At 46.7% G+C, this 19,777-nt stretch overlaps 1 protein-coding gene across 1 annotated transcript in view; it reads right to left on the bottom strand.

Annotated features, from left to right (window-relative positions):
• The window catches only part of BAZ1B (bromodomain adjacent to zinc finger domain 1B), a 49,762-nt gene that overhangs the window by 9,352 nt on the left and 20,633 nt on the right, over window positions 1-19,777 (bottom strand). Inside the window, exons 8-14 of the mRNA XM_005141713.4 lie at window positions 17,440-17,578; window positions 16,251-16,381; window positions 14,961-15,072; window positions 7,648-7,746; window positions 7,052-7,229; window positions 5,850-6,035; window positions 891-1,038 (exon numbers count right to left, since the gene is read on the bottom strand). Coding sequence (XP_005141770.2) covers window positions 891-1,038; window positions 5,850-6,035; window positions 7,052-7,229; window positions 7,648-7,746; window positions 14,961-15,072; window positions 16,251-16,381; window positions 17,440-17,578 — 993 coding nt within the window. The remainder of the gene's footprint in view (window positions 1-890; window positions 1,039-5,849; window positions 6,036-7,051; window positions 7,230-7,647; window positions 7,747-14,960; window positions 15,073-16,250; window positions 16,382-17,439; window positions 17,579-19,777) is intronic.

Raw genomic sequence — 19,777 nt, 5'->3', positions numbered from 1 at the left:
CAGATTGTACAGTTTCTGCATTGGTCTGGAATATCCCTGAGCCTCCACGGTGAAAGACATTGCACCGATAGTCATTATTTCTTTGAGGAGGTGGATGGCACAGCCCTTTGGTAAGCACAAGTGGTCCAGCATTCCTGCCTGCCCTCATTTCCCACTAGTGTTTCAGCAAATAGAAAGTGAGACAAAAAGCACATGATGAGGCAGAATGTACTACCAAGCTCTTTTCTCCAGGCTTCCATCCAAAAGGAGAGGTTATGGCAGAACAAATACTAGCACTCTTGCTGGTGGCACCCCTTCGACTCTCCCCTCCACCTGCAAGACTCTGAAGCCCTCCACACCATAGTGTGTACAGAGAAGGCAGGCTCTTGTCACTTACTTGGTTACTTCCCCAGCTGATAAGGCTTCCAGCCCACCAGCAATTCTGCTGCCACCCTGGCCTCAAAGTAGCATCATCCTGCCCCACTCTCTCCCAAAGGATAACATCCTTTCCAACCTCTCCTTATTCATTCCTTCTGTAAGAGATGGGATTAACTGAAAAGGCTCAGAAACCCAAAGACCACTCCAACTCAAAAACAAAACCAGGAAATGGACAGTGGCACAAGTGCTTCCAGAAGGATTGTTGATGACTTGTGCCCAAGTACCCCAAGTACCCAGGGGACAGCAGCTCTGCAATGTTCTGCAAGACTGTGTACTGGTTTCACAAGAACAGTTTATTGGAGTCAGGGTCAAATGCTTCTGTAAGATCAATGCTTCTGACTGTAAATTCTGATGTTCAAAACTCAAAATACAGCCAAAGAAACCGACAGACTACAAGGGCATGTTGCTTAAGCAGGGCATGGAGAGGTGACAGCGTCCAACTGTTACGCAGGCGTGGGGCAGGAATGCATTACCTTTCTTGCGACACACTTTGCATCTGGCATTCTCTGCTGACATATCCCACTTGATACAGGCATCCAGCATCCCGAGCAGCACGTGCATACGGGAGAAGGTCTGGGCCTCACGGATTGCTGTCTTCCACTTCTCCGTGGCTGAAGCAACCTGCAGACAGACCTAACAACTTACAACGAGGCACACAGACATAGCTTGCTACAGTCTGAAGACATTTTTATATCTTTTAGCTGGGGCCCTTAATAACCAAAGCACAACTCTCTGTTTCTTTCCTTCTATACAGCCACAGCAGTCCTATTTGTGGTTTATTCATAACCAGCCTCACTGGATGGGACAGCTTGTTCGTAACAGTAGAGCCCTTTCGCATTTCACGGCCAGGCTGAAACAACCTACATGAACTCCAATGAATTCTTGCTCTGAAAGTCTAACCCAAATAACCATTAGGCTAAGAAAATAAAAGGCAGAAATGTAGCACTGTAAAATGCTGATGGAAGTGAGGAGACAGCTGGCAGCACAGCTCAGCATGGTGGAGTTGGAGCAGCCTGTGCTGCCCTCCCGTGGGTACTGCAGCTGTAATCCAGACCAGCAGCAAGACCCACCACAGGCCTGGACCTGCACGCTAGGCAAGGGAGACCAGACATTGGCTACCATCAGGTTTGTCAAGCAGAGCATGTGGAGCTCAAGACAGGAAATCAGCCACTGTCCTGAGACAAGATGACTTTGGAGCATGTGAAACGCCAGAATTAGCTGCGAGATGGGATGAAAGCATTAAACCTGAGGTTGGTACCAAGGTAACTGTTGGAGCCTGCGTATCTCAAGCCACATGTGGCATCTCACACTCTAAAGTTTAGAAACAACACTGTGGTAAGTCTAAAATGCACCAGAGATCCAGAGCTACTACACGCTTCACTCCAACTCCTTTGCTTTACAACAATGAGGTGATGGCCTAGACATGACAGGGACATAACAGGACTCAAGGTAATGTTCTTCTACCCCAGGAGAGTGAAAAAAACAAACACAGAAGTGTCAGATGGGAAAATCTAAACTCTGCAGCTGACAGCAGTTTGGGAGCCAAACAAAACCCAGGGTTTCTGCAGAGTTGCACATTCTCTTCTGACTCAATCTGAGGAAGCACAGCATATATCAGATGCTTGGAAAAACACACAAACTCCTGCAATGCCAACATCCTCGCTGCCATTGCTAGTGTGGAACCTGGAGCCTGAGCCATTCAAGACCAACGGAAACCTGTGCAGGAGCTGCGGCAGATCACACAGCCCTGAGCTATTTGCAGAACATTGTTGAGGTGCTTCACATACTGTGCAATTGATTTTCCAAGGAACTGTTCCTGGGTTTTGCTGTTAATGTACTGGGTAACTGCTGGGCCAAGATAAATCTGCACAAGATGTTGGCAAGTTTTGCTTAGATTTTTCTCCCCAAGCCTGTGGAATTTAGCAGATTTTTAGTCTTGCTTCCCAAGCATCATGAGACTGTGGCATTTTAGCAGCACCATTATCAAGGGAGTTCAGACTGCCAAGTACGCAAACAGGAGACTGAGTTACTTAAGTGCCCTCCTGACTGCAGAGGGGCAATCTAGCAGGGAAAACAAAAAATACCCCACAAAAAAACCCAAAGGAGAAGTCCTCAGTCGCATTTCAACTTCAGTGACAGAAACCACCCTGGGGAAAGGTGGACAAACCTCCAGCTACAAAGGTTCTTCCCCAGTATCCAGATGTGGAGCTGCTCTTTGAGGTCTGCAGGTGAGGACTTGACCCCCTCTAGGCTTTCCCTTTGCCATTGAAAGCCAGTAGCAGCTGCCCATGCAGCTGTGCTGTGATGTCACACTTCAGAGAGGCCACATCTCCTGTCCTCTCAGGGACAGCACAGGGTGCTGCTGCCATTAAAGTGGAACTGTTCTCACAGGCACAGTGGTACAGGAACAGCCACAAGCCCAGGCTGTGCTGTGACTCTGAACCCAGCCAGCAGGAACCCTTGGTACAGACATGTCAGCAAACAGGGGCCTATTGAGCCATGACTTGTTTCTTACACAGAATATGAGAAAATAAAATCATAGAATAGTTAAGGTTGGAAAGGACCTTAAGCTCATCCAGGTCCAACCCCCCTGCCATGGGCAGGGACACATCCCACTAAACCATGGCACCCAAGGCTCTGTCCAACCTGGCCTTGAACACTGCCAGGGATGGAGCATTCACAACCTCCCTGGGTAACCCATTCCAGTGCCTCACCACTCTTACAGTAAAGATTTTATTCCTTATATCCAGTCTAAACCTCCCCTGTTTGAGTTTCAACCCATTACCCCTTGTCCTATCACTACAGTCCCTAATGAAGAGTCCCTCCCCAGCATCTCTGTAGGCCCCCTTCAGATACTGGAAGCTGCTCTGAGGTCTCCACGCAGCTTCTCTTCTCCAGGCTGAACAGCCCCAACTTTCTCAGCCTGTCTCCATACAGGAGCTGCTCCAGTCCCTGATCATCCTCGTGGCCTCCTCTGGACTTGTTCCAACAGTTCCATGTCCTGTTTATGTTGAGGACACCAGAACTGCACACAATGCTCCAAGTGAGGTCTCACAAGAGCAGAGCAGAGGGGCAGGATCACCTCCTTTGACCTGCTGGTCACGCTCCTCTTGATGCAGCCCAGGATACGGTTGGTTTCTGGCCTCAAGCGCACACTGAAGCTGCTCATGTTCATTTTCTCATCAACCAAGACCTCCAGGTCTTTCGCCACAGGGCTGCTCTGAATCTCTTCTTTGCCCAACTTGTAGCTGTGCCTGGGATTGCTCCGACCCAGGTGTAGGACCTTGCACTTGGCATGGTTAAACTTCATGAGGTTGGCATCAGCCCACCTCACAAGTGTGTCAAGGTCCCTCTGGATGGCATTCCTTCCCTCTGGTGGATCAGCCGAACCACACAGCTTGGTGTCATCGGCAAACTTGCTGAGGGCACACTCAATCCCACTGTCCATGTCACTGACAAAGATATTAAACAAGACCGGTCCCAACACCGATCCCTGAGGGACACCACTCGTTACTGGTCTCCAGCTGGACATTGAACTCTTGACCACAACTCTTTGTGTGCGACCATCCAGCCAGTTCTTTATCCACCAAGTGCTCCACCTATCAAATTGATGACACTCCAATTTAGAGACAAGGATGTCATGTGGGACAGTGTTGAACGCTTTGCACAAGTCCAGGTAGATGACATCAACTGCTCCACCCCTGTCCATCAGTTCCATAGCCCCATCATAGAAGGCCACCAAATTGATCAGACAGGATTTCCCCCTAGTGAAGCCCTGCTGGCTGTCACCAAGCACCTGGTTGTTTTTCATGTGCCCTAGCATGCCTTCCAGGAGAACCAGGCACAGAGGTGAGACTGACTGGTCTGTAATTCCCCAGGTCATCCATTTTCCCCTTCTTGAACATGGGGGTTATATTTCCCTTTTTCTAGTCATCAGGAACTTCACCTGACTGCCATGATTTTTCAAATATGATGGCCAGTGGCTTTGCAGCTTCATTCACCAGCTCCTTCAGGACTCGCAGATGGATTTCATCAGGTCCCATGGACTTGTGTACATTCAGGTTCTTAAGAAAATCTTGAACCAATAGTAGGGATGTGACCAGGGCTCAGATACAGAGATCATACTGCTAAATTACTATCCATTTAGATATTGTAGTAAATCTGATGTTACCCCTAAAGTATGCTCCACAGCTATAACCCTAGCCCTTATAGCTTTAAGACACATAAGAGTAAGGTTGCTGCAGATACAGGAAATGTGATGATCCAGGTCCTTTCTCTCTCAGACATAACTGGTTTCTACAGCTCTGCATTCTGCTGACAGCTTTCAGGGCAAGGCAGGCTTTCACTCCCCTTGCACTCAGGACTGAAAGATGCAAAGTTAGCAAAGATTAAATATTTCAGGACAACTGAGTAGTGTGAAAATTTCTAGTGCCTATCTGAATACCCTGCTAACATGGTAATGCCACAGCCTAGCAAAGACTTAATGTTCCAGCAAGGGTCCAGCACACACTGACAGGAGCTTTAAAAAAACAACCAACCAAAATAGCCAAACCAAAATCCCTACACCCCAGCAGACAAGCAGTATTGTAAGCTGGGAACTTTAAATGCTTCTGTTGATCCAATTCTGATCTTGCTACTTCTGCTGAAGTCAGTGATCAACCCAGGCAAAGCACACTGAAGGGGGCAGTGGGTAAAGTCTTGTTATAGGGCACTAGCATCCTATTCACCTTAGTTCATAGATGCTACTAGCATCCATCCCTCTTCAGATGAAACACTAGTAGAGCTCGACTGCCTGTGGAACAAACCAAACCCTTCATAGCAATCCTCCACCCCATCCAAGCTTCAGTTTGGAAGGCTGGGTACTGACCCCCACAATACCTCTTCTCTACTGCAGCCACATACAGCTTGTGTGCCCAGGTGTGCAGACATGCTGTGTGCAACCTTCAGTTTGGCCTCTTGTGTGGGTGTCTCCATGCACATGATGACTTGTGTTGCTTTCTGCAAAATGCTGAGATTTACTCTAACCTAATGCCCTTGCAGTCCCCAAAACCTCAACATGTCTCTACTTCTCTTTATGGACCATGAGTCCTCTCTGATAGATACAACTCCTGTTACTTTCTCTATAAGTGCTCCATAATATGCTTTTATTACAGTACCCAACTTGTGTGAGGAACTTCACAAAGAAACTCACATATTTGACTTCACCCAATTCCTGTTCAGAGAGAAAATGAACTATAATTCATTTGATATCACTATGATATCAATTTTGCCAATGCCTTTACTCTTCAAAATAAACGGGGAACACCAGGCCCCATCACCTACACTCCAAACTTGGAATGGGGAAGTCACTCCAAATTTAGTACCCAGTAAGTTGCACTGCCCCTGCTCAAAGAGGTACATCACAAGACAAAAAGCCCTGAAGTGAACAATACCTTTGCTTCTTCTGCCATTTTCTTGTCTTCATCAATCTCCTCAGCTTTGGCAACATAGTCGTCTCCTTGATGCTTCCTTCTCTTCTGCTTGGGGGCCATGAAACCTTGCAGAAACTTCTTAACAACACCAGCTTGGAGTGCGATCACACACTCGCCAAAATCCTTCAGGCTCTCTAGTGAGTATACCTGTTAGGAAGAGGATAGGGTCACATAACAGCTGATGTTACTCCCCCGTCTGTTTTAGGTAAGTCTGTCCTGCAAATGGATACATGGGATTCTTAATGCAATGTTGTTATCTACCATACTTGATTGTGGAATCAGCGTATTGCTGCTGCTTCTACTGGAGTTCAGATACAGCTGACCGTGCATAATACTGGTCAGAAAAATGCATCATGCCTTGAGAAAAAAAACCAAACAACAAAAAACCAAACACACCAGAATTGCCCAAAAACTCAAATCCACAATGACCAAGAACTAAGCCTTTCTTCCACTCCTGTAGTGACATAACTTTTCCCCTCCTTTTAACACTTATGGTCTCATCTACAAGGGGAAGTCTCTACAGTGACTCAGGACGTAGCCTCACCACAGCTTTCACTATTTCAAGCCAACATCATTTGGCAGGAGGAACACACACTAATCACGGGAGTGGGTACTTACCCACACCAGGCAGATCTACCCCACTCAGTGCACCAGTGATTCTCACATGAGTTTGGCTGAACTAACCACACCACCAAGATTTCATACTTCAGTTCACTGCACAGTAACTTTCTCATGCTGATATACCCATGAAAAGAACATCCTTTAGGTTCTGGAACTGGGACATAATCATCATCCCAAGGCTAAACTGGTCTGAATGTACAAAAATACCCCAAAAGCTCCAAATTGGAAAACTGCTCTCACCAAGATACACTGGCTTTGATGCAGAAGCTAAAACATCAGCTACAAAGAGGTCTGCTAATGCTCCATAAAGCAGTTCACTACTACATGAAGGACAAGTTACCAGGTGTGGAGGATGCCTAGCTCCCACCTACAAACAGGCCTCAAGCCAGCAGCTGTGTAATCTTGAAATAGAGTTTAAAAAGAAAGGGCATGAGAAAACTGATTGTCCTGATCTTCTTGTCTGAGGAGAACAAGAGTCAAGACCTTCTACACAAAGTGCTCATGCTCGTCTTGCTCAGTACTACTTTTGCCTCTTCACTCACTCTTGCTTCATATTCTGGTGTCACGTCAACATATCCCAGGCCTCCTTTCTGCAGCCGAGTTGCAACCTCAATTAGATCACTTCGGAGGTAGTTCAGCAGTTCCTGGTTGCCATCGCAGGATTTGAGGCCCAAGTTCTGTTTCCGAGCCAAATGGATAGAATGTGTGATGTCCTGATACCTGGAAAATCAAAACCAACCTTTGAATACACACAGGCTCCTGCCCTGTGAGCTGTGGGGGCACTGGAGCAAGAATGGGATCCCCTGTGATCTCCAGGCTCCACCAGTGCATAACGTTCTTTGAAAGATACTGGAAAGCACGTGGCAGTTCTGGCTCTGCATGAAAAAGCTTTGCCTTTGTTTCCAGCTCCAAGAAGCTTCAAGACTGACAGAACCTCTTCAGAATTGAGAGCATTGGTTATCAACAACCTGCCCAAGAAAACCAGCAATTTCTCATCCTCAGTATCCTCTCCTCTTCAGCACAGGCACAATCAAGACAAAGTGCAGAATGCTGCTGCAGGAATGGAAATGCTTGCTATGAGAAGGACACGCTTTGACTTGGAGGAGGCACAAAGAAGATAAAAAAGGAGCAGGCTCACCTTTTCTCCAAACGCTCCTTGAGCTGGCTCTCTCTTACTCCTTGTGGGTGCAGGCAATCCAGCAGCTCATCCAAATCCTTCTGATTGTCACAGAGAAACCTGAAAGACAGAACGTGCACCAGCATCAGCCAGTGTGTCTCTGTGGCAAGACAACTCCTCCTTCCAAATGGTGCATAAGTATTAGAGGGCAGGGATGACAAGTAACCTATTTCCCAACCCCATGGACCAAGGTGAAATGCTTCCAGTAATGCTGGCATAAAAACTTCCTGACTCAGATTGGCCTCATTTCCAGGTCCTCAAATGTAGTCAAATCCAGGGTAAGAAAAATCAAATCAAAATCATAGAATCACAGAACAGTTCGGGTTGGAAAGTACCTTAAAATCATCCAGTTCCAACCTCCTGCCATGGGCAGGGACACCTCACACTAAACCATATCACCCAAGGCTTCATCCAACCTGGCCTTCAACACTGCCAGGGATGGAGCATTCACAACCTGCCTGGGCAACCCATTCCAGTGCCTCAGCACCCTCACAGTGAAGATATAAACACAGAACTGATTTTCTATATTGTTCCCTATAAAATTTATTGAAACACTGGCACTTGAATTCAGTCATCTACCCCAGGGGTTAGGTTCACTAGCTGCAGTCTATTTAAGTAATCTGAAACATCGTTTCAGAAGTACCAGGGAAGATAAACATGCCATACACTGCACAGCACAGCAATTCAATTGCTCTTTATGCAGACCCTTTAACTTCTGTTCACACAAGAAGTCCCTATATTATCACAGGGTATGTCCTGACTCATACCATGCCTGCACATGATGAGGATTTGTGATTGTGAAGCCCATGCTCTCTACAAGTACAGAAGTCCTTGCTGTTAAGAAGCTTGCCTTAACTTGAAACCTCAAATGAAGTAAATGAAACCAACACTTAGCTTTAGACCTCTCTGCTAAGGAGGTCCTTGAGGCCCGCAGCAGTAAGCAACCAGTTAGCTGGACCTAAAAAAGGAAAGCTTTTGCAGCTGTCTACACGAGGCATCCTCTGCAATTCCAGAGCACAATCAATTCTTAATGCTTTAAGCTAACTTTCAGACAGCCTGAATTTCTGCTCTTTTCCTCTTTCCCCCCTCTCCCCCCAGCTCCACCCTAGGATGCCACAGAGCCTCCTCACCTGGTGGGGGCCAAAGCCTATCTGAGCCGCAGAGCTCATTTACAGCAAATGAGGCTGACCACATCTCCCAGAAGAGAATTGCTCCTTAGAAGAGTGAAGTGAGGGAGTAGCACATCAGCCTCTTATGGACACAACTGCAGTGGACCACTATGCGATCCTCACCAGACACACAGGACTCCAGACCTAAATTTTCTTCTTTGGCACAAACTCAGATGAGCCAAGCAACAGCCAGAGAAAGCTGTTCTGGCTCCTCCTCGAATAACAGCGTACACAGTGCTTATTTTTCTGGCAGAAACACTTACTAAATATCATACCTGCAAAGACAATATTTCAGAGTTTTCACAGACTCCTACTAGGGGAATGGCTTCATAATCTGCACTCAGTTAGAAAACTAATTACTGTAATAAACCACAGGATTCATTGTTTAAAAAATTGAGGAAAAACAGTTTCCTGCCAGTCACCTGCTTCAGTACACTCCATCCTCACAAATCTGTTGGCCAGCACTACCCTCCACATACCCTCCCTGTGAGCAACAGGACAGAATGGCTCTAGATCTCACCCACTAGAGCCTACCACAGGCACCTCAAATGTTGCAGCCATGGGATCTGACAGGCAATTCCCAGATTCACTGGAAGGTCTTCCAACAGACCCCTGCAAGGATTTGTGTTTCTATGTCTACTGGACTTCTGCTAAATAAAAGAGAAATTTCCTAGAATATCTGCTATCAACCCAACCCAAACCATTCTATGAAATTGCTTCCATTCACCTGAGGCAGACCTTGGGATTGGTCCTAAGCCATATTTCAGTATGAAGAATCTGTCATGATATAGGAATAGCATGAACCAAGCTTCAAAAGAGTTGCCCTGCAGATACCCAGCACAGAACTATTCCTTGGGCATGCTGAGAAGGTTGCCTAGGTTATGATGAAACAAAACGGGTCACTGCTGGCGATATATCACTAGATCCAGCTGGAAAAACATCCAAAATGACCATGCCTGAACTTTCTCAGCTTCCCCCACAGCTGCAACTCTAAGGGGGGAATCCCCTGCACTGTTGTTACTGTAAAAATGAAAGGGCCCTGGAAGCAGTCAGCACATGGCACTTGGCTCCTCCAGGGTTATGTGGCTTGGGAAAGACAGCACAAGCTGCCACCAGTGTGAGAAAACAGCTATCATCTCACAGTAGAGCTAAGACCTAGCACAACTTTGCTCCTGCTGAAAAGGAAACAGGGCAGGGAGTAGAACATCTGCAACAGGTACTTGAGTCTTCCCAATTCACCCTGAGAGCTGGAACTGGAAATTCTGGAAGACAGAACTGTTCTATAGCAGCTTCAACTCCAACGTGCAAAATACAAACATATCAAAGAGGCACCTGTATTGGTTTGAGAGGTGACACCTTGCTGCTCTGTGCAGCCACAGCTCCTGGTTCTCAGCTCTATGCCCTACATCCTACCTAAAGAAACCACCCGCACTTGCAGCTAGGGCTCAGCCAGGAGCACGGATACAGTAGGGCAGGGCTTGCATTTTAAACATGGGAGGCAACAGGGCTATGAGTTTGTGGCTTTTGATAAGAAGGAGGGGAAGCCAACTGATGCTCTTCATGTGTTCTGACACTGAATTTACTAATACAACCTAGTGATGGAAAAGATGCCTTTGGCAGAGTCAAGACCACACAGAGGTCTTCAGACTGATCAGTACGCACATTAGGTTGAATAGTCCTACCTGTTCTCAGGCTACAAGGGACAGAGAAAGGCCTAAAACCCTGACTGAAGACTAGGGAATGAAGAAATCAAGAGGACAACACCTAGAGGAGCCCAGAATCAGTACCTGCTCTGGAGGGTTGGTAGAAACAGGGAAACTCCATCTGTAGAATATAGGCGTGAGAATGGAGTCTGTCAGCACCCACTCATGGTTAACTCACACTGTCTGCAGAGGGGACCCGCCATATCATGGTGTATTCCTGATAGATGAAGAACAATGGGAGTTACTCTGCAGAGATGCCACTGTTGCCAAAATTCAACTGCATTCTGATCAGGATGAGCAAGAAGTCTCCTACAGACTGACACACTGTGATCTATCTGTGGCTTTTGCAGGGAAGCTCAGTATGTACAGAGCTCCCCAAGTACCACAGGACAGAAAGAGACCTTTCCAGGGACCACATGCCCAGAAGTTTTAAACAGGGAGATTTTTTAACAAGCTTCAACATCAGTGGAAGTGTTGAACATTGTTAGAAATGGGACTGGTGCCTCTGGCTGGAGGACAGAAGTAACCAAGCTCTTACGATTCTGAATGAGAACAATGATTCCGTCTCTGCACTTCTAGGACAGAACACTGGGCCCTCTTCTTTGGGGGGACAAATTACTGAAAGCAGAAACCACTTGCACGAGATACTGTTTCTGTAACTCTTGGCAGAAGTATGGAATTTATTTCTCCCTTTATCAACAACCTACCAGCTCCCATTCTCAAGGGGCAAATGAGCAGTTTCTGTGAAATCCAACCATTAGCAGTGTCAATTTGGTGTAAAGTCTTATCACACTAGATCTTAAAAGGGTAAAGCTAAAAATGCTCTATGTGCACTGTGAGGCTGCTCTCAATCCCACGTCAGATGTTATGACTAGGAAACAGACACATGGCAGGAGGTAAGGCAGAACACAAGAAACAAGACTTATGCAGCACATGCTAATATCACGAGTTACAGCTCAGCAAGTCCTTGTACCTAAGCCATAGGGAATGGAGGTATCCAAGGACCTTAGCAGTCTCAAGGATTCTCAGGGTGCACAAGGACAATGTGCAAAGAGCAGCCAAGGAGGAGACACTTCCATACCCATCTGTGCTCATGGGAGTCCTTGAGATTGGACAGATCAATGGCCAAGGCAAAAATGCAGTAATAGGAATCTGGATTTCCTCAGAGGAAAGTTGTAGTCACTGTCTATCCCTGAAATAACAGCTCTTAGGGTGGCACTTGCCTTTTTGTAGAAGCTGACCTGTAAATGCTGGCAGCTGTCAGACAGGTACTCAGCAAACCTAACTAACTGCTCTTTGCAGTTCCAGAGCTTTAAATAAGCTTTCAGCTGAGGAAGCTTCCTGCTTGTCTGTGGAAATGGCTTTAGGTTGCCCTGTCGCTGAGGAGAAAGCCATGCAGACAGCACAGAAGAATGTGTAGCTACAACTGATGGTTTCCTTTGACAAGATGACACTGTGCCCCCTGCTCACTTGAAGGGGTGAAGCCCTGCATCTGGCACAGATCTTCCAACTGCACCGCTCTGCCCATCGACATCCTGACACTGCCAACCTGCCTGGCACAACACCACACTCAGGTGTGATCCTCAGTGAAGAGCCAGCCCATGCTGGGACTGTTCAAAGTTCTTCCCAGCAGGTACCAAAAAGGACAGAAATCAAAGACACTGGGACAAAAAAGAATCCACCCAGCTCAGCATCTTATGTCTGAGTGCAGACATGGCAGAGCAGGGATGCAGTGACATTCCTTTGATCTGCCCCCACAGATCTCAGCATCTGTAGGATTGAGGACCTCCTTCGGTGCCAAGACAAGAACCTGTGTGCCTAACACTCCCCAATAAGCTCCTCTTGCAGCAATTTGTCCAATAGGTGCTTTGAACAGGGACAGGCTTGGAGATCCCCAGCAGCTGGTAGCAGCTGTAAGATCTGAAGTGGCACTTCCTCCTCTATTTCAAACCTGCCATTTGCTAGTTTTATTTCCTGATCCCTTTCATCTGTATCAAAAGGCAATCCCCTTTCTTTAGGAGACTTTCCTGTTCTCCTGCAGCAGCACTCCCCATCTCCCTGCTTTTCCAAGAAAAGGAACAGAATTAATTGTTCCACTCTTAGTCTGTACTGTATCATCCTTTTTATTTCCTTAATTTAGACCCATCGACATCTCTCTGAAAGCACTTCAGGCTTTTGGTTGCCATATTAAGCTATTTTTTATTTATTCTAAACAGTTCTTAACTCTTTTTGTTGCCTTAAAGAAGAAAAAAAAAGGAGAACCCACATATTATGGTCAATTCATACAAAGCAGCTCTTTGTAACAGAACGTAACTCCGTCCTGAGAGCATACAGGACCTGGTTCCAGGAGTTTCTGCTCCTGGGATGGATGCCTGGTTGCTGTGTAAAGTGCTCCCAACTTGTGTAACCACTCTGATCTCCCCCACCATGTCGCTGACAGTTGCCAACCTAACTGAGCAAGTCAGTACTGCCATGTAAAACACTATGTTTTCTCACGTTCAGCCTGGAATTACAGGGATTCTGTGTCACTCATCTAATTTAGCTGTATCTTGACTTCATAGCAACATACACTATTAATTTAAGCTACCATTTTCTTTATATAATTAGTTCTACTGGAACACATCTGCTAAATGAAGATCAAGTATTGCAAGAAGCAGTTTGCAGAGCAGAGGGGACTTCCCTGTGGTCTATACAGTTCTCTACGACTTCCCATTTAGCACCCTAGGATAGGCCAACTGCATGATATATGCTGTTGTGACAAGACATACACAGGGTTGTTCAGCCTGCAGAACACAAAGCTCCCAGGAGACCTTACTATGGCCCTTCAGTACCTTAAGGGGGCCTACAAGAAATCTGGAGATGGACTACTGACAAGAGCCTGTAGGAACAGGACACAGGGGAATGGCTTTAACCTGCCCAAGGGGAGACTGAGCTGAGCTCTTAGGCAGAAGCTGTTCCCTGTGAGGGTGCTGAGGCGCTGGCACAGGGTGCCCAGAGCAGCTGTGGCTGCCCCATCCCTGGCAGTGCTCAAGGCCAGGTTGGACACAGGGGCTTGGAGCAGCTGCTCCAGTGGAAGGGGTCCCTGCCCATGGCAGGGGTTGGAGCTGGAGGAGCTTTAAGGTCCCTTCCAACCCAAACTATTCTGTGATTCTGTGATGACTAGACTGAGAAAGGGAGATCTGTCATGGCAATATTAACAGAGTAAAAGTGTGCGCAGGAAACATCGCTCTCTCCTATGGCCTGTGAGCAGTGAAAGACAAGGGGCAGAGAACTACAGAGAGTGAGTACTCAGTACTGATGGTTTAGATGAATGAAAGCATCTACCCATTTCAGTCTCTTTGACAGTTTCTGGGGGGCACAGGAACATCACTAGTAAAGACTCACAGCAGTGAAACTATGCATTGGAGCAGGTGGTACTTATCAAAGATCATTGTGGGTCAAAAGTAGAAAACTGGGGAAAAGCCACTGTTATCTAGAAAAATGCAGAGTCCTTCACAAGCAGTTTAATAGATGAAGGTGTAGTCATTATTTCCTGGCCTGGAACCAGTCCTTAGCACATAGAGCAACAGTTAACACTGGAGATTTTCTTTAAAGGTACAACAAGACATTGGTAGGGCAAATTACTGGAACAAGTCACAATCACCCATGCTCGAAGTTAGAGCTTTAGATTTGACTCATGTAGAAGGCACAGGTGGCTATTGTTTGGCTTTGGGAAGCATGGAAGGGTAACAGGCTATCAACATGGTAGAAGGATTTTGCCAAGCTATAATTATCACTAGCAACAAAATCAAGTCGATATGGTGCTACAGGCGAACAAACGGACACCACTACAGTCTGCTGGGAAGACACTGACAAGGAGCTGGAGGATGGCTCTGCATGTCTCACATTGTACAGGTCTGTCTCCAAGGATCTCAATGAAGACTTTAATTTCATGTGCTTAAAAGGACCCCATGTGCCACAGTTCAGGTCTGCTGAGATGAACCATGAAAGAAAACCCAGATACACTCAGCTAGGCCACTGCTCCCCTCCTCTGTTCTGGGTGTTTTGGTTTTGGTCACTTCCCAATACCAAAAGAAGTGCACAGCAACTCTTTTAAATTAATTCTTCTCCTGAATAGAAAATATTTTAAAAGCAATATACCTAAGTAGCATTTTACCAGCTTAATTCATACTGGCTCTGACTGATGAGATTGATTATAACAGTTCCACTGGCTCTTGGGACTGGCTGCCCTATTAGCCACTCACTACTAGTGGTAATACCAGTAACAGCCTGGGGAGCTGAAGCGATCCAGCTGTTGAGTATTGGAAGAGTGGTGGTATAGAGTAGGGTCTATCAGAAGAAATGGGTCTTGTTTCCTCATCTCTGCCCTGTGAGGCCCTGGCAGCTACCAAAGCTGTGTTACCATAAGTTCTGTCCCTGCTTGGGCACAGTGGTCTCCGCGGGCAGGTCTGCAGCGTGCATGGGTCTGTGCACTTTGCTCACTCTGCCATCAGCAGCTGTGCTCTTCCTCTTGTCTGCAAAAGAAAAACACAATCTTGAGTGGCTTCTTCTCCTTCCCCCCAGCAACCATGTGTGTTCTGCACAAACTAACCTGCTGCTGGGGTAGGGTTTATATCCAGCATCTATCTGTCTGGGAGGGAAAACTAATCCAGTATTACCTCAAGGTATATGCATTTATAGACATGAACAGAAAATTGTAACAGAATCTCAAAGAAAATACTGTATGTTAAACCACACACATAAACTTCAGAAAAGCATTCTTGCTATTTTAAACACATAAAACTGGTTTTGCTTTTTACCTATACACTGACAAAATACATTTAGAATTGAATTCTAAACAACATGTATTTGTGTTTCAGAGCATCTTAGATAACAGCCTGACATGAATTTTATCCTTTGCTTATTTAGGCTTTTGCTTGTTAAACTTTGAAAGGAACATGCTGAAATCCTGCACAGTGGCAAACACTCAGGCAGCAGGTAAGAAATGGAAGCAGGCTGGTGTACAGGGGCAGTGTTGGTCTGTAGTTGAAAAGAGTTCACATAAGAAATTACACCCATGTGGGACCACTGAGTGGTACCACCTCCAGCTTGACAAGCCACAGACAGCTAGGTTTGTTACTGTAGGTTTGTCCTGACCCATTCTTCTGTAGATGCCTACTCTGCCAATGCCCAAAGCACTACTGCTGGAGCTCTGCACCCACCACATGCAGCATCATTGCAGGTCTCCATCAGCAAAGCTATCACTATGTTGGAGATACCTACAGCTCCATACTATTTCACAGGTTAATCTGGGGCTCTTCACACTGGTGGGACATTAACACAATGATGGATGCCCTCATACTCTGCAACACACAACTGATCACCAAGAAGTTTGGCACACTGCAACTCAGCAGGTTCAGAGTAAATAAGAGGGATTAGTCCACAACTCACAACCTCATTGCTTTTAAGAGAGGTGGTTGTATCCTGTGGCCCTCATGTGGTACATTGTGAGCAGTCCCAAGACCTGCAGCAGCAGGACAGAGCATCATGAGCAGACTCTCCTCTGTGTAGGCTTCTAGAGTTTAAAGAAGGCTTAAATCAGAGCATCCCCATGAAGACACTCAGACTAGACAGTTCTTTCACATCCACAAATCCATTCAGACATTCCAACAGCAGCAAAGGAAGCACCTACAGAGAAGCAAGCTGATCATACCTCCTGGGCTGTAGTCCTTTTTAAAATCCTCTTTTTTCTGATGGGGAAGGATGAATCTGTAGTCTATACTGTCATGTACCCAGCCCTTCTCAATGAACAAGCCAGGAACCTCATCCGAAAACAGCCAATACCTGTAGGAAACACAAATGTTAACACGTCCTGTCTGCTCTCCTGGCTAGGTACATACATCTGCTTTTATTGGCATAGAAAAGCATCTACGTGCTTGAGTCAAAGACTGGATGCATGTATATATTTATATTAGTGCAGCTGAGAAACAGGGAACACTTTCATTAGAATCCATTCTGAGAGCATTCCTGCACAACAAACATGAAAAACAAGAAGACAGTAATTTGGTTATTGAACAATCACAGAATCATAGGATAGTTCAGGTTGAAAAGGACCTTAAAGCTCATCCAGTTCGAACCCCTGCCACAAGCCTTCTGTGGGGGTAAGAGACATCTTCCCCTGGAGCAGCTTGCTCCAAGCCCGTGTCCAACCTGGCCTTGAGCACTGCCAGGGATGGGGCAGCCACAGCTTCTCTGGGCACCCTGTGCCAGCGCCTCAGCACCCTCACAGGGAAGAGCTTCTGCCTAAGAGCTCATCTCAATCTCCCCTCGGGCAGGTAAAAGCCATTCCCCCTTGGCCTGTCCCTACTGGCCACTGTCCCCAGCCCCTCTTCCAGGTTTCCTGTAACCCCTCTAAGCACTGGAGCTGCTCTCAGGTCTCCCCTTCTCTTGTCCAGGCTGCCCCAGCCCAGCTCTGTCCCCTGACTCCAGAGCAGAGCTGCTCCAGCCTTCACAGTGTCTCTGTGGCCTCCTCTGGACTCGCTCCAACAGCTCCACATCCCTCTTGTGCTATTGCCCCACACTTGCCCTCTTGAGCTCTATCAGGACTGCAGGGGAGTCTCATCAGAGTGAAGAAGAGGGGCAGAATCCTGCTTGTCACGTCCCTTTTAATGCAAGCATGACAGAGCTCCACTGGGTGGACCATGGCCCCCGCAGGAAGCCCTCAACAAGCTGCCACTGCAATCCAGGGAAGGCTCTTACACCCTACATGCACAAAGCTGTCTCTTCTGCTCTCCTGCATGGTTCAATACACAGGGAGTTCTCAACACTTCTTGGGGGCTCCTGTCTGATGAAGCTCCTCCCAGAGGGCAGAGCTGGCGGCTCCGGATCTTCTCCTTTCCCACCTGTTATGATTGCGATCCGTGCCCACCGGCGTCCTGCGCATCACCAGCTTTGCTTTGGCAATCCCATCCTGGAACGTTTTCTCAGCTGCAGCTTTATGCTTCCGGATTCTTTCTTCCTCTGCTTCTCTCTCCATCCTCACTGTTGGAATTAGGACAGAGAAGTAGTAACTTTCTTCTATTGTATCCAGACATCAATATTTTCTTTTATTTGATCACACCATGGGGGTAAACCCAATAAATTATTGGTGACTTTGGTTAATATTCTTTCAGCACAGGCACTCACTCTTCACCCTGCTTTGCACCCACCATTCTAGAAAAAGGGTCAAGAATTGTTAACAAGGCATAAGGATTAACTGGACTGAGAAAAGTGCAGAGTCTGGATAAAACATGCTCATTACCATTCCTCATTCTATACCAACAGTGGCACCCACTGCTGTGCAACCCCATGTAACAACAGGGCCAATGATCTTTAGCTACAGCACAAAATACAGGAGCTGCTCAAGGAGTCCAAGCATTGACAGCAGTGCAGCCATCACACCAGAGGCCAGCATGGCTCATGGATGGCTGGACTTCTACAGCCACAGCTACAGGGACCTCTGCCCCCACAGCCTCACCTCCTGGAACACCAGACCTGGCGCTGTCTCACAACAGCAACCACATTACAGCTCCTCACATCTTACACTTTCCCACATAGTCTATAATTTGAAGAACATGAAAATAGAAACCTTAGGTTTCCAACTCATGACAATATTGGGATTTCAGTAGCTGGCAATATCCACACCTGCTGACAAAAAAAAAGGGAAAGAAAAACATGAAGTGGCCTAAATTCTGGCATCACAGGGTCCTGAGCCTGGTCACAGGGTCTTACACAACAAAACATGTCCTTTCATGTCTTTAGGTAAGGAGCAAGCTTCTGCCAAGAGACAGAACATTAAGGTCAACAGGATATACACCTCATGATGGTTCAAGAGTCTCTCTCCACTTCTGCCTGTCTGAAGAATAGATGTACTTTCACCTGGACAAAAAGGAACAAATACCCAACTGAGTCACACTGGCTCTCCAGAGCCTGATTTCAGCCTGACAAAGACATCACCCCTTCAGAACTTGTGCAAAAGGCTGTGAGCAACATTCCTGTGTCCTGAGAAAATGTAAGTTAAAGAAACCTGAAAGGAATGAAGAAATGAAGACTTCAGGGGTCAAAGCAAGTATAGGGAGCTTGTACACTGGCTGCTGCCCAGGGAGAAAGCCAGCTTCTTGCTAGGACTTCTCCCAGGGCTACTGCTCTCTCACAGCCATTTTCTGTATCCAGACAGGTTTGATAACAGCTGATCAACAAATACCTGTAAGTCTCTGAAGTCCTGCCACTGCCATCAATCCTGACTGATAAGAGGAGACATGCTGAGAAACACACCCTTGCATTTCTTACACCAACTCGCTCTATCAGCTTTTAGATAACTACATACCATCAATACACCAACTTACACTAACTGCAGCATGGCAAAACCATCCTGTGAATCTATGCCTGCCAGACACAAGCAGCTGCACAACCCACATCACAGAATCCTAGAATAGTTTGGGTTGGAAGGGACCTTAAAGCCCATTCAGTTCCAACCCCTGAATGGGCAGGGACACCTTCACTAGTGCAGGTTGCTCCAAGCCCCATCCAACCTCAGCCAGTGCCTCACCACCCTCACAGTACATCTGTAAACATCAACTCCTCCCTAAACCTTATGACTGCTTCCCTATGTTGAAGTCCTGGAATCAGAATAAGGCACAACTCACGGTACCAAATGATGTGGGTCAGCTAAACCCGAGTTTACCAAACCACATCATGAGACCCATACTACAGGAAGTACCATCCTCACTTTCACTAGGAGATGGAAGTGATAGGATTTCTCCAACAATTTCTCCCCTGGACACCTTCTCAAGACTTGCTGCCGTGCCTGATGCTAGCACAAGGGCCACCTCCCTCCTCCTCAGAACCCTCCCCTCAAGAGCCAAGACTACAACCAAAACCAGCCATGCTGCCAGCAAACTCCTCAGTGCTTACAACCTGGGATACCCTGGGCACTATGAGACAGGTATTCTACCTAACCCAGCTGCAGCACGCACCATCAAGTGCCGGAATAAAGAGACAAGGAAATAACATAAACTCAGATTTATTTATATGCCAAAACTATTCAATCAAAATGACACCAACTAGACACCAAACACCAAATTAGACACCAAACTAGTGGGCTCCTCCCTGCACCTCACTTTCAGTTGTGATGGCAAGCTACTCTCACTTGGTACTTTCCTCTAGCAGGCTTCATAGGCTGCATAAGCTTCCAGCTTTGCT

Source organism: Melopsittacus undulatus, chromosome 13 (genome assembly GCF_012275295.1).
Source record: "Melopsittacus undulatus isolate bMelUnd1 chromosome 13, bMelUnd1.mat.Z, whole genome shotgun sequence".
Lineage (NCBI taxonomy): Eukaryota > Metazoa > Chordata > Aves > Psittaciformes > Psittaculidae > Melopsittacus > Melopsittacus undulatus.
This window is presented reverse-complemented; position numbering and strand designations above follow the sequence as displayed.